General features: G+C 29.3%; 1 protein-coding gene across 1 annotated transcript in view; it reads left to right on the forward strand.

Annotated features, from left to right (window-relative positions):
* Window positions 1-14,576, forward strand: part of LOC111679453 (small conductance calcium-activated potassium channel protein) — a 319,785-nt gene that overhangs the window by 220,886 nt on the left and 84,323 nt on the right. Inside the window, 1 exon segment of the mRNA XM_046947022.1 lies at window positions 10,926-11,332. Within this exon segment, the coding sequence (XP_046802978.1) occupies window positions 10,926-11,332 (407 nt within the window).

Here is a 14,576-nt window from a genome sequence, read left to right on the forward strand (position 1 = left end):
GTGAGTTAGTAAATGTTATTAGTTGTTTTAATATTTTAGGTCAACACCTTTTTATCATGCAATATGATAATTAAAAATACTTAATTGAAAATTAATACGTTTTACTAGACAAATATTTTGAAATGTTAGAACGGAATATGAAATTTTTGAAAAACTATTTGGTTTTAATTGAATTGTTTTAATGTTAGACAACTGTTATATTGTAACATTTTGTTTTATCGATATTTTGGAGTTGTGTGTTTGAATAATTTTTGCAAAAAAGTTATAGTTTTCCAGTTTCATATACAACACCGTCCGACACTCAAAACTAGCACGAACCCAATGATATACGTCTAAAACTATAAGTTTAATGGGGAAAAACTGCGTTTTTAGTTTTTCATTTCGTGATCCTTTTTAGAGGACTTCAAAGTTTTAAAAAGAGCATTTTTCAAAAAATATTTGAAAATACTTTTATTGATCAACAAAGCCAAATATGATGTATAATAAACAAGAGGAGTAGTAAATATTTATTTTTTATAGATAAAAAAAATGTCTTTAATTTTTTTAAATAATATTGAAAAATATTTAGGGATACAAATTTAAAAATAAATTTTGACATCTTTTTATCCTGACAGTATAAAATAAAAATTAAACAAAATATTTACAACTCTTCTTGTTCTCTTGACATAAAAAACCCTTTAAAAGGGCACAGCATCACGAAATGAAAAATTAAAAATGCAGTTATTCTCCATTAAATTTATAGTTTCAGACGTATATCATCCTTTTTATGTCTAACTGATTTTTTCTCTTTTTGTTGGACGGAGTTGCAACCGTTCGGAATTTTGTTGTACTCTTTGAAGAAAAGATCTTATCAAAGATATTCATTTTTAATTAATTTCAAGTGCAACGTTTATTATTGTGACATTGCAATTGTTTTTTTTTTTTAACGACACCTGTACGTATACGTGTTAATGATTTATTGATATGACAAATATTAAGTATACGTAAACGCTCGCTTGAAGTGTGTACTAAACACAATGATTTGCCAGTGCTGCTGCGGTCGATGCATGATCGCGTGTTTTCTTGAATTTTGTGCTGAAAAAAGTGAGCTTTGGAATAAAATTCCATAAAAAACCTGTGTCTACCCAAAGTCATGTAAAGATCTGAAGCCCTAATGTCATTTTTATAAATCTTGTCATAAAGAACAACAATTTTAAACATATAAAATGAAAGAAAAAACATCAACTTAATTTCTTTGAATATCAAGCGCACTGATTTACATTGTAAAGATGGACTAATTTTATTAAAGACCACTGTACGTATACGTTGATAATGATTTATTGACATTAAAAATAATAAGTATACGTAATCACACGCTTTTATATGGTGTGCTGCGTTCCTTAAAGCGTGTGTTGAGCTTTCTTATGATGTCTGACCGTATGAGTTGATGGTATAGATCTTAGGTCATTTTTTCTAGTTGATTGTTTTCTTAAATTTTATATTTTTTTAATCTATACAAAGAAAAGAAAAGAACTTTTGAATGTTTTTTGCGATTTTGGTCTCAATGATGAAGGAGAAGTGATACAACCTTGCCTTAGAGAGTAAATCAATATTTCGGTTTGCAAGATATAAGCCTAAGAAAATAAACACTTTTTTGCAAAAAACTACACCATAAAAAAGTGCATGACTTAAATCACTTAGTTGATAGTATAGATCTTAGTTTATTTTCCCTAGATGATTGTTTTCTTAAATTTCGAATAAATAAAAATTCTGGTTAGCAAGATATAATTAGACTGAAAAACTAATCACTTTCTTGCTCAAAAAAAAATGCACCATAAAAAAGTCATGAACTACATCTCTTAGCGATGTCCTTAAATTATTAGATTTTATCGTGTTGCACTGGATAACTTAACCCAATTCCAAACTATTTACATATGAAATATGAAATATAGCGGTATGTTGGGAAACTATAGACTGGAACAGGGTCAAGAATGACTGTGCTAAACGTAAACAGCAGCCTTGCGAAAGGTCGCATCGTCAGCCGACACGCACTCTTGAATACTACTATTAAGACATCATATGGCAATTTTTGTACATGGTTGTGCCGTAGTAGCCCCGTTGAGTAATGACGGGTAGCATAGGATCATTCCCAATACACACCCAGATAAGGAAAAAGCAATCACTGGTCTAAAATCAGTAGCAGAGGTGACTCCAACATCAAGTGAAATCGATCTTCCTATGCACGGAAGGTATCCTCCCTTTTGATGTTATGAAAAATTGCATTATTTAAAATGCAATCCTCATCCACTAACGCACCATTTGAAAGCATTCCTTAATATCTTAAAATCAATGCAACGGCAGTAATGAGGTGGTTCTGTTGATTCGGCAACAGTACCTAGAGTTTTATTGGGTATCTCAAGATAATGTAACAAAGGATTTAGTAATTTTCAAAGTCAATTCGAACCCATTAACAGCACCGAAAACTTCCCTATAGTAAGTCGTCTACTAGATCAGTACTAGTCTCCTGTTGCCCAAAAAAGCTTTTCCCAATCGTTTTTTCAGTGAACACACAAGTTTATGTGAAGAGTGCAACAGAAGACTTAATATTTTTACTGTCATTTTCATTCTTTTATCGAAATAAGGTACAAATACTTTCTAAATGATATTTTTCTACATAAATATCCTAAAAATTAAGAATTCAAATGTTTTCCATTAATAACAACATAAATAGCTGCTCTTTTTTTTTATTCCATGAAGATGAATTGTCCTTTGGTTTGTAACACAACGATATATTCCTTATAGACATTATAAATGTCAGAGGAAATGACCTAGGAAGATAAAATTCTTCCAAATTGTTAGAAATTTTTGGTACTGGAAATAGACAATATCGGTCTACAATTTATCGTAGTCTCCATACAAATGATTGATAATGCATATCAGTTTTAATTTAAAGTATTTAAAATATTATTTGAAAAGGTAATTGGCTAATGTTTCAAGTTATTACCGAGTTTTTGCTGGGATGGTATTATATGAATATGTTGCATATCTAGACTAATACCTTTTGTAAGAACATTTAAAACCTCTATAACATAATTTTGCTAAATGATAGAGTAAACCATTCTTATTTCCGATAAGAACACCAGTATCAGGCCACCCTAATGATCGTATGTACATACACTAATTTTTATTTTCTCTTTCTAATAAATACCATATAATTTAAATTTACCTCAAATATATACAATGAACTCATTAAAAAGGAAATACTTTATCCTAAATGAAAAATAACAGCATAATTAAAACAAAAATACTTTTTAATATTTTAAAACATAATTTTAATGAAAACAATGAACAACCAAGTATGCATAATAATGTAGAAATATTTAACAACAACAACAAATAATGAAATTATGCTAAATAAAATAATAATGAAATATTAAGAGTCAACAATATAATAGAATAATATTTTATAGTTAAAACACACAAAATATGTATATTAAATATTTACTCTATGATTCAGTAGTAAAAATAAATTATACATAAATATTTTAAAATTGCAAAAAAATAATATATAAAATAACATTTTAAACAGGCTTTAACAAGTTTATGCATGTTTTCATTTGTAAAAGTCATAATATTTAAGTGCTTTTATGTTAAAAACACTTGAATATTGTACTTGTATGAAATAATTAAACAAATTAATTAACACATACATATTTATTTTATCAGATGACTATGTTAAATATCTCAAGAATAAATATTTCTTATTGTTCAATTTAAAATTTTACAAATCTTATGATTTCATTTAAATGCTTGTGTGTTTATACCCTACACCACTTTAGTGGGGAGGGTATATTGGGTTTGTGATGATGTTTGTAACATACAAAAATATTCGTCCTATACCCACCTTAAAGTATACCAATCGGCTTAGAATCATTTTCTGAGTCGATTAAGCTATATCCGTCCGTCCGTCTGGTTGGCTGGCTGGCTGTCCATGTAAACTTTGTGCGCAAGGTACAGGTCGCAATTTTCAAGATAATTAGATGAAATTTGGCACACACGCTTCTTTTGGCCCAAGGACGAAGCCTATTGAAAATGGTTAAAATCGGTCCATTATTTCGACTAGCCCCCATACAACCGTATCCCCCAAATAGGGCCTTTTGGCTTATAATTAATTTAAATGATCTATTATGATAACAAAAGTCGACAAAACTTAGTTTTATAGAACTTTAAATGACATTACCGTTTTTTGTAATGATCGGGCTTCATTTGACCCTATCCCCCATACAAACTCCCCTTCAGAAAATGACTTAAAGGTTAAAATTCACTTACAAACACTAATAACACTTTTAAATTCTACATAAATAATATTGAAGAAGACTTAACTCCCCCTACCAACATTTTTAAGAATAGGGCCATATTTTGCCCTACTCCCCTTTGAGCCCTCTTAAAAAAATCTCTTTTTTTGCCAAAAAAAAAAAGTAAAAATATTTCGAAATAAAGTTAAAAAAACATACCAAATGCTTTATTTTTTTAAATAATCCCCATTTTTAACATACATACTGACTGGTGCAGGGTATCCAATGGTCGGCTACGCCCGACTATACATTCATACATGTTTTAAACTTTTTATTGTCTTATATATATATAAATATTTTTTTGGAGTGTTTGGTCTTATTTCCCCAGAGTTATCAAATTTCTATTATATATTTGTTTTAAAAGATTTAATTCTATTTAAAAGTTTGTTTTATTCTTAAGTACTTTTGAGCGTATACTTATTATTGAATCATCTAAATATTATTACTCATACGTATATGGGTTTTTTGTTTTAATAATGAACAGTGGAAAAGAAAATAAATTTCTATAATTTACTTAACTGTGAGTCCAAAGAAGTAAAGAGAAAGTATTTAGAAATTTAAGTTTTGAATTTAGATCTGTAGCATAGGGTCAGAGGTCGACAAATCCGTACACCTCGGAATGTAAAATATTGAAAATTATTCTTATTACTAATATGTGTATCTACATATTTGAGAAGTATACTTGTACATCTAATTTGTTGAAACTCTGAGCCCAAAATTTAAATCGAATTCACTGTTAATGAAATAACAGTTTTATTTTCTTGTTTTTGCTCTTTATCTAGACCACAGCGTACTGTAAAATTAATTTGTTTTAATGCGAAGGGAAGGGAATGTATTTTAAACAATGATGTAAAGAAAAATCCCAGATGTTCAAATAGTTTGTTTTTTTTTTTTGCTATTTCAAATGTTTGTCTATTAAACTTTTAGAAAATTATGAAATTAAATTTGTATATTGTTTTTATAAATAAAACATTCGCATGGGAAAATTTAAAATGATGTAAGAAATGTTTTTCTATTTAGGAAAATTTACACTTATATGAATGTATGTGTTTTCAAGAATAATAGATGCAAGATAAAAATACCAAAGAATTATAGAATCCAATTAAACACGGCATTCAGAGTCAGATTTTCTTCTAGGATTACATGATGTATGGGTAACTTACTGAACAACTTTTATAGTGATGGTTTTTAAACTAGCATTATTGGTTCTGGTATTTTCGGCAACGCTTTCCTTATAACTATAGTATTGTCTATAGGACACGCTTTGATCTCACTATTCGTGGCAATATTGAACATTGTTGTTAACTGCCAGGCAGTACAGCGGTAACTGCTGTAGATATATCCAACGTAGATCAGTGTTAATTTTCAAATCTGAAAACAGATGAAAAACTAGAACCCCATATTGAGGACTGAAAAGGGTGTCCTTTTTTCCACGAGAACGCATCCGAAGAAATGCTCAATAGATCATGATTTCTGACAGACTGCTGGTGGCTGGACAGATATGAAAGTCAACTTTAAATAATAAAGAAGAAATGAATTCTGACATTATATTACAATCAATCATCATTTTCAACTTCCTTTTGAGAAATGTTACTACTATAGTAGTTTGGATCTAATACCATATTGTAAACAATACAATACACCTAACGAATGCTGTGATCTGGTCACAACGGATTCTTACATAGAGGGAAAACCGTGGTAAAGTTGCCAAAATTGAGCTTACAAAGTTTGTTTAAATTTAGACAACGAATGTGTATAAAATTAAAAAAAACAACTAGTTCTCATCTTGACAACATATCGTTGTCATTACTACAATTCATATTGTTATGCAACAACAGATTGTTTTCGTTTCGATTGAGCTTGGTGTCATTTTGGCAATGTATCGTTATGTCTTTGGCCAATGAATAGTTGTTATTTCGACAACGAAACGTTTCTGTTTTTATTTTGTTGATTTGATAACGTCGTGTATTGTGTACTTTGACAACGTATGTTATTAAAAAATTTTAAACATTGATGTCCAATTTCGTACCAGACGTGGATAATTTCAAAACGTCTTTTTTCTCTGTATACGACTCTACTTGACAGTTTATATATGGTGAACTACCATCTAAAACAAGTAATGAACTTCATGCAATTTCGTAGATTTTTTTTATAAATTTTCAGCTATTGAAAGCTAAAAGTAAGTTGTTAAGGCTTTTTATCTCAAAATCTTTCTACAGTTCATAGCGTTAAGTCTGCCCATCCAAATATACAAACGTTAATAGTTACTGATCTTTGCATATAAAAAACATAACTAAAGAGAAATTTCTTTAAACTGCTGGTTATTAGGAAACACAGTTTAACTTATCTATTGTGTTACCAGACATACTATTACTTTAACTTATATTAAACAACACTAAGCCAATTTTCATTAAAAGAATACAAAAGCAAAACAACTATTTGTTTTCATTGTTTTATCCCCTTGGGTAAAACTCCGTGGAATTGCAGAAAACATTAATCTTTTACGGTCAATAAACACAATATTGCACATAAAAAACATAAAACTAAATGCATAAACACAATGGCAACTTTTTGCTTCACACAAACCAAATTCAAGCTATAAAAAGAGTAAAAACAAAAAAAAAAAAACAGCAAATTTAAAAAACCGTAAAAAATCAAACTTTCCTGTCATGTAACTTCCTTGTGTTGTGTTCTATGCTTGCAACATTTTTATAGTCCGTGTCTGTGAGAATAAAAAATGTAAAAGAAAAAAACGAATGCAGTTTGTCTACTTTTTTAATGTTTTTGTATTGTATCTCTTTCATTTTAAATTTTTAATAGACATACTTGCCATTGTATTGTCTTAAGACTTTTAAAACTTTCTATTTAATTTCAAAACAATTTTTTTCTTTTCTTTAAAACAAAAAACAAATTTTATACATTCAATGAAAAAAAAAATCAGCAAAAAAATTATAAAAAAATCAAAAATATGTTCCCCTTTAAAAATAAAACAAAAAACTACAAATAAAAATCTTGAATGAATTTAAAAACTGCTAAAAATTAAAACTTTAACTATTTATAATATCACCTTTGAAAAATTCACTACTTATACTTTTCCCACTATACAACACTTTTTCTTTCACACACCCACAATATATACGAAAAAACACATACACACTTTTTCTCAAACTTTTTAAACTAATTTATACTCTTACTTACTTTTATCCTTAAAACTTGTCGCCTTGTCTTACTTGTCTTAATGTGCAGTGTGTAAATACTAAAACCTTCTTCTTATTGTTGTTACAATTGTCGCTCTTCTTTTTTTATAAATAATTTCTTTTCTATTAATATGTGTTTTTTTTTTGTAGATGAATATTGTGTGTGAGTGTTATTTTTCGTTATTCTTACTTTTCAATCTTTATTTTCCCTCTCTATCTTTCTGTAACTATAACTATTATTTTTTGTATATTTCTTTTATATACATACATGCATACATATGTATGTATGTATTTGTACTTGTATGGTATTAATATATATGTTATTTTTTATTATAGTTTATAGTTATATAAATATCTTAATATGAACTTATTAGTCAAGTCCAAATATGTCTATGTATGTATTTATTTATATTATACTATTACCAACAATAATAACAACAACAATAATAAACAACGTCCATCAGAATACAACAATTACAAGTACTTTAAGTAGCTACAACTACTTTTTAGTTAATACAACTTTTAATAATTTATACACAGTGCACAGGGGTTCTTTTATATGATGATGATGATGAATATCGCAGAATGGTTTTTAGCTGTTTTCTATATTACTGGGCTACTTTAAGTTCTAGTCTAAAGACTATTCAAATTGTTATTCTTCTATTGATTACTATATAGATAATTCTATGAACAAGTCTATGGCTTAGTGGGTTTACTGGGCTGGAGGCACAGCTGAGGAACCCGAAATCTAGTTCGCAGTTCCTTCGCTGGCGGGAGGGGGTGTTGCTATGGTACCCGAAATCTGGTTCGCAGTACCATTGCTCACATCTGACACAGGGTTGACTGCCTTAGCAGTACCCAAGACAGGGGAATTGGCCCAATTTTCATCGGTAAGGGCCTGGGCAGCCTTTGAAGTACTTGGGGTAGAAGACAGAGGTACTTCGCCAACTTTGTTAGTGCAACCCTTTTTAGAGGGTGCTTTCTTTAGGCATTTGTTGCCGGAGATTGATTGCCGGTAACTAGCGGATTAGTATGGCCCGGTGTTGCTGCCAAACTAGCCGGATCTCAGTTGCATTCGATTCACCCCGACCTGAAATCGCCGCCGTGAGCGGATACATGGGGCACATCTTTTTATCGGACATTTGACATATAAAAATGTTTGCATTTTTTACTTACTGCCAAGTTTTAGAGGCTGTCTCACCACATGGAGAAGGCAGACCACCAAGCCGCCCAATGTGAGAAAAACAGTGCTCGCCATGAGCCCCTCTGGTATGGGTGTCCCTATCCAGTACGGCCTGCATGGGTCAACACACTTAAGCCTTCGCATCGCGTCAAGATGACTGTCCTTCGCGAAGGTCTATAATATCTAATCTAATGCTTAGTGGTTTAATTAATTGACTTATCTATAGTCAAGTATATTATATATGATTAGTCTTTTAACAAGACTATAGTATGGACTTTGGACTTACCTTTTGCAAAGTCTATATGCTCAAATCTATGGGTTAGTCTATTGACTTTGATTGCATTAGTCTATTAGTTGGTCGGTGAAATAGACTATGGAATAGTCATTGACTTTTCAATGAAATCTATTGCACATACCTATTATATTTACTAATCTATTTACTTATATATGGAATAGTTTTTTTGACTAGTATATAGACTGATCCATGGACTCATGGAAAGTAAGTCTATTAACTTGTCTATGGAGTAGTCTATCTATAGAATAGTATATTATTCTAAGAAGTAATCTATTGACTTATCTATTATTTAATAACAGATTAATATAGATTAGTCTAATAACTCATTTAAAAATTTGTCTAATGGTTTACTCATGGTCCAGTTCTTTGATAAATCAATGCCTATTTAGTTCATAACCAATCTCTTAACTTATATATTGACTATTTGGAGGAAAAATGTAGTTAGCCGAGTCTATCCGTCTATTTGTCTTTCATCGAGGTGATGTTATCAGTATCTCTTGTCTGCCGGGACTTTACGCTGTTGATAATTAAGTATATGTTCAGTCTTTACTTAGTATGATTTGATTCGGGGTTGGACCATAGAACCATATAATATGGTACCACGAAAACCGATCGCACACAAGACAGATTTTCAGACTTTATCTTGACCATGATATTGGAGAAGTCCCTTCGCGGTGCACGTGGTAAATTTGGCTTTAACTCAAATAAGCTGGCAAATAATATTCGTTAAAAGATTAACGTATAATAAAGTCTATAAGGTGGGATATTTTGGATGCTGTTGCATAGAAAATAAATACTCTAAAGATAGCCGTTGGATCAGTAGAACCATGTATAATTGTGTAAAGTACACAAAGAGGTGTTGGTGAAAGAATAACCCTGTAGATGAAAAAGGTCCCTGAAATGTTGGGCCTTCAACGCTGGTATTCACGTAAAGCATTTCAAAATCTTGCTCATCTGTCGGTATATTTTTATTATTAAACTGAAGACCCCAAATCGACAGTAATTTTCATAGACAGGCTTTCGAGAAGTTTCCTATTAAAAATCAGCAAAATATATCCGAAAATAACAGCGATATAAGGAAAAATCGAAAACAACCTCTAAACAATTATTTAAAAAAAAGGTTTATTGCAGGTAAATGCAAGAAAACAAGATATAAAGAGTATATAAGATTCGGCGCAGCCGAATATAAAACTCTTACTTGTTTTACTTAAGAACTTCATTACATATTATGTTCCATATAAGTGATCCCAATACTGATGTCTTCGGTACAGTCGAATGTACAACTCTCATTTTTACACAAGAATGTCATTACATATTGTGTTCCATAGAAATAATCTCAATACTGATCCTTTGAAAATACCATCTTACGGCTTGTTAACTTCATCTTTGTAATATAACTGTCAGCCTGTTAAGTAGCTACTAATGGACTTTTATATAATGAACCTAATGTTATGAAAACCACAGTGCAAATTACTTTTTCCCCTCTAAAACTGAACAACTAAAAAACAGCTAACTATATTACTTAGGTACTTGTACTTATACACAGACATATACACTCAAGACACTTAAGTATTTGGATTTGTAAAATGTATATAAAGACCCAAATACATGCCAACATACACACACACACAATACTCACATACCCAAACATCTATAATAATGTAATATGTATAAAATAAAAGTAAAAATTACAAAAAAAAAACAAAAATAAATGTTTTAATATACTAAACTATAGTGTAGTAGAAGTTTGATTTCATTGTTATATATATTTAATATTAAACGTATATGTATGTATGTACGTACAAACGTTAGCCACAAAACTGTCTAACCAAAAGCTAATAAATCAATAAATTTCCAATTAGTTATTAATAATAAATTTTCTCTACTTTCTTTCTTTTCTTCCCTATTATTTTTTTTTATTTTGCGCGCTTTCTTTTATTTTGTTTTTACCCCCCATAATTTTGGGAAATACAATCAACGTCATGAAATTGAATGAATTTTTGCAGTTATTTATGATTGATAATTGTGCTGACGATTGGAGGATCGCGATGACATGGCAACGAATTAGTCAAATAAGTTTAGAACTTTTTATATGTGCAATACATCCAATACCTGGTGAATATTATTTTCAATGGACTACGAAATTGGCGAATAAAAATAAAACAATGGGCACCGAAATGGTGCCATACGATGTAGCTTTATCATTACCCATGTTCCTTCGTTTATATTTAATATGTCGTGTAATGCTTTTACATTCAAAACTATTTACGGATGCCTCATCAAGGAGCATAGGTGCTCTTAATAGGATAAATTTTAATACCAGGTAAGTGGAGATTTTATTTTTGTTATTAATTTTTTTATATACTTTTATTTTGATGTTATTTCCAAGAACATTTAAATCAATTAATTAAGAGAGATCTTTGATAATAGGAATTTATGAGCCATTTTATTTTTCGCTTTAGTTGTTTAGAAGAAAGAACACCTATAAATGTGTATTTGGTTTTTCTTTAATTAAAAGACGTTTTTGCATTTTTCACAATAACAGGAACATATATACATATGAACTGCCTAATATAAGTCTATAGTACAGATAAAGTCTAGGCTGTAGTCTATCCCAAACTATAGTCAGACTATATTCCATGTTATAGTCAGTTAATACCATGAACAATATTTACTTTTTAGCTCAGACCATAGTCGCTCTTTAGATTGATAGGAATATATATAAACAAAACTAAACCAAATATTTAGTTCAGACATGAGTTAGTCTATAGTCCAAATTATATAAAATCTATTATCCAGAATATAGTCAAACTGTACTCAGACTATAATCAATATATAGTCCAGACTAAAGTCAGTCTACAGTCCAAATTAGGGTCAGACTTTAGTCTATACTTATGTAATTTAAGCGACAAGTCTGAAGTACAGATAGTCTATAGTCCAGATTAAAATCAAGCTTCAGCGTAGACTATAACCGGTCTATAACATTTACTAAAGTCTATCTAGTGTTAGTCTGTCTAGACAATCTTCAATCTATTTATAATATAGTCAGAAAACAATCAGAATATAGTTCGGGTTTTAGTTACATATAGTTAGTCTTTAGTCCTGACTATAACAATAATTATTCTTTAGTCTAGATTGTAAAGTCCAGAATTCAGTTACTCTATAGTCTATACTACAGTTAGTCTAAAGAACAGACCATACTTTGTCTATAGTCCAGACAATAGTAAGTCTATAACCCAGACTATAGTAAGTCTATAGTTCAGACTATAGTAAGTATATAGTCCAGATTATAGTAAGTCTATAGTCCAGGCTATAGTAAGACTGTGGTCCAGACTATAGTAAGTCTATGGTCCAAACTATAGTAAGTCTATAGTTCAGACTATAGTAAGTCTAAAATGCAGACTATAGTAAGTCTATGATCCAGACTATTGTAAGTCTATGGTCCAGACTATAGTAAGTCTATAGTCCAGACAATAGTAAGTCTATAGTCGAGACTATAGTTGGTTTATAGTCCAGAGTGTAGTTTGTTTATAGTCCAGACAATAGTTGGTCTATAGTCCAGACTATAGTAAGTCTATAGTCCAGACTATAGTTGGTCTATAGTTAGTTGTATAAATAATTCATTAACAAACAACGAATTTAACATCTTAAGAAGAAAATGGAATTCCTTTATTAAATGAAATTAAGAATCGAATTCCTTTAATTAATTTGTTTTTGCGAAACTCCTACTTTCTACAGACTTTAGCTACTCAGCACTATTATAGTCCAAACTATAGTATACATAATTCATTAAAAAACTATGAATTTAACATATTAAGGAGAAAATAGAATTCCTTTATTAAATTAATTAAAATGTTTTTGCAAAAGATTTGTTTTTGCAAAAGATCTAATTTCTACAGACTTTAGCTATTACAAGAAATTACATAACTTCAACTAATAGTTTTTCTTTGTTTAATATCTATTGTTTTGTTACAAATCATTATTTATATGCACGGACAGATTCAAACAACAAGTAAAAGTCAATTAATTAATTAATAAATCCTCAAACATTAGACTAGAGCAGGATGAAATGACAAAGCTATAAAAAAACATTGAATTTTTCCTCTTATATTATTCCTCTTATTATTTCCTATAATAGAACCAAAGACCAATAGAAATGTAAAAGGTTCTATCACCCTAATGTTTCATATTAAATCGTTTTTTGCAATTCAAGGAAAAATTCTAGAAAAAAACGATGACCATGAGCTTCAATTTTGTACATATTTAATGTTTTATAAAGATTTTCAATTTACCGTACACATACATGTATATAACGTATAAGTGATGTTTAATTAGAATTGAAATTGAAAAAGACTCATACGCCATAGTGTCCAAACTAAATAATTTATTGACATTGATTAATCAATTCTAACACATTTCAGACCATAGCAGAGTAAAGAAACAGAATTAAATTAAAACCTTTTAGAATTAAAGTATAAAATATTAAATAAATAAAAATTTAGTTAAACTTTTATATTACAACGGAAATTTTCAAAAATTTTCATTTAATTTATAAACAAACATTACGTTTATATTTAACATTTTAAAACTCTTAACTGTTTACACTCACTAAATAATTTTTACGTTACTTTAACTTTCCCGTTCTCTTTTGCTCTCTCTCTCGATAATGTGGAATTTTGAATTTTTATTTATATTTTACTTTTGGAAATTTGCACAACTGTTAAAATACTTAATATTTTATTTCTATTTACATCTACTGTTAATTACCATGAAAAATTGAAATATTAAAAATAAACTGGTATTACGAAAATTTTGTTTTTGTATACACAATTTTTGTTCTTTTTACTAGTATTAGGTCACATCCGGTTGCTTGTATTTTTTAATTTTTATTATTTGAACACACTTACATAACATACCTACAACTTAAAAGTTTTTGGGTTAGCATATTAAAATGTTTAAAAATAGAAATTTAAAATCTTTTTCGAGTAGTTTACTTAAATAACTTTTCTTTCTATATTTAGTTTATTGTTATGAGAATAGGATTTGTATTGTTGTTCTCATCTTTTATTTGCAAATTCATTCAAAAAAAACTTTTCCAATTGTAGTTTAAAGAACTGTTTTTTACTTTTGTTTGTCATATCATCTAAATGAAGTATAGTAAATGCAAAAGTAAAAAGTTTTTGGAACAGTTTTGTTTAGTTAACTTTTGACTAGGTAAAGCATTTTTCTGGAAAAAATTAATTAAGTCCTAAAATCGATATAATGATTATTCAAAAAGAGATCTAAACTTAAAGTTCTTTGCTGCATTTGATTTAAAAAATTCATTGCCTTGATTATTGCCTGTGATATGATACTAAAGTCGGCCTATACTTAGCCTTATAACCCAATCAGTCTATCATCCAAACGGCGGTTATCCTATAATGCAGACTATAGTTAGCCTACACTTTAGGATATTTTTTACCTAAGGAGTGAGATCGAAAAATTCTTAACACACGTTTTTCATTACATTTTTCAACCAAAGTATTATTTGATTTTTTTTTTGATCAAGTTACCTTTGAAAAACATGT

Source organism: Lucilia cuprina, chromosome 3 (genome assembly GCF_022045245.1).
Source record: "Lucilia cuprina isolate Lc7/37 chromosome 3, ASM2204524v1, whole genome shotgun sequence".
Classification (NCBI taxonomy): domain Eukaryota; kingdom Metazoa; phylum Arthropoda; class Insecta; order Diptera; family Calliphoridae; genus Lucilia; species Lucilia cuprina.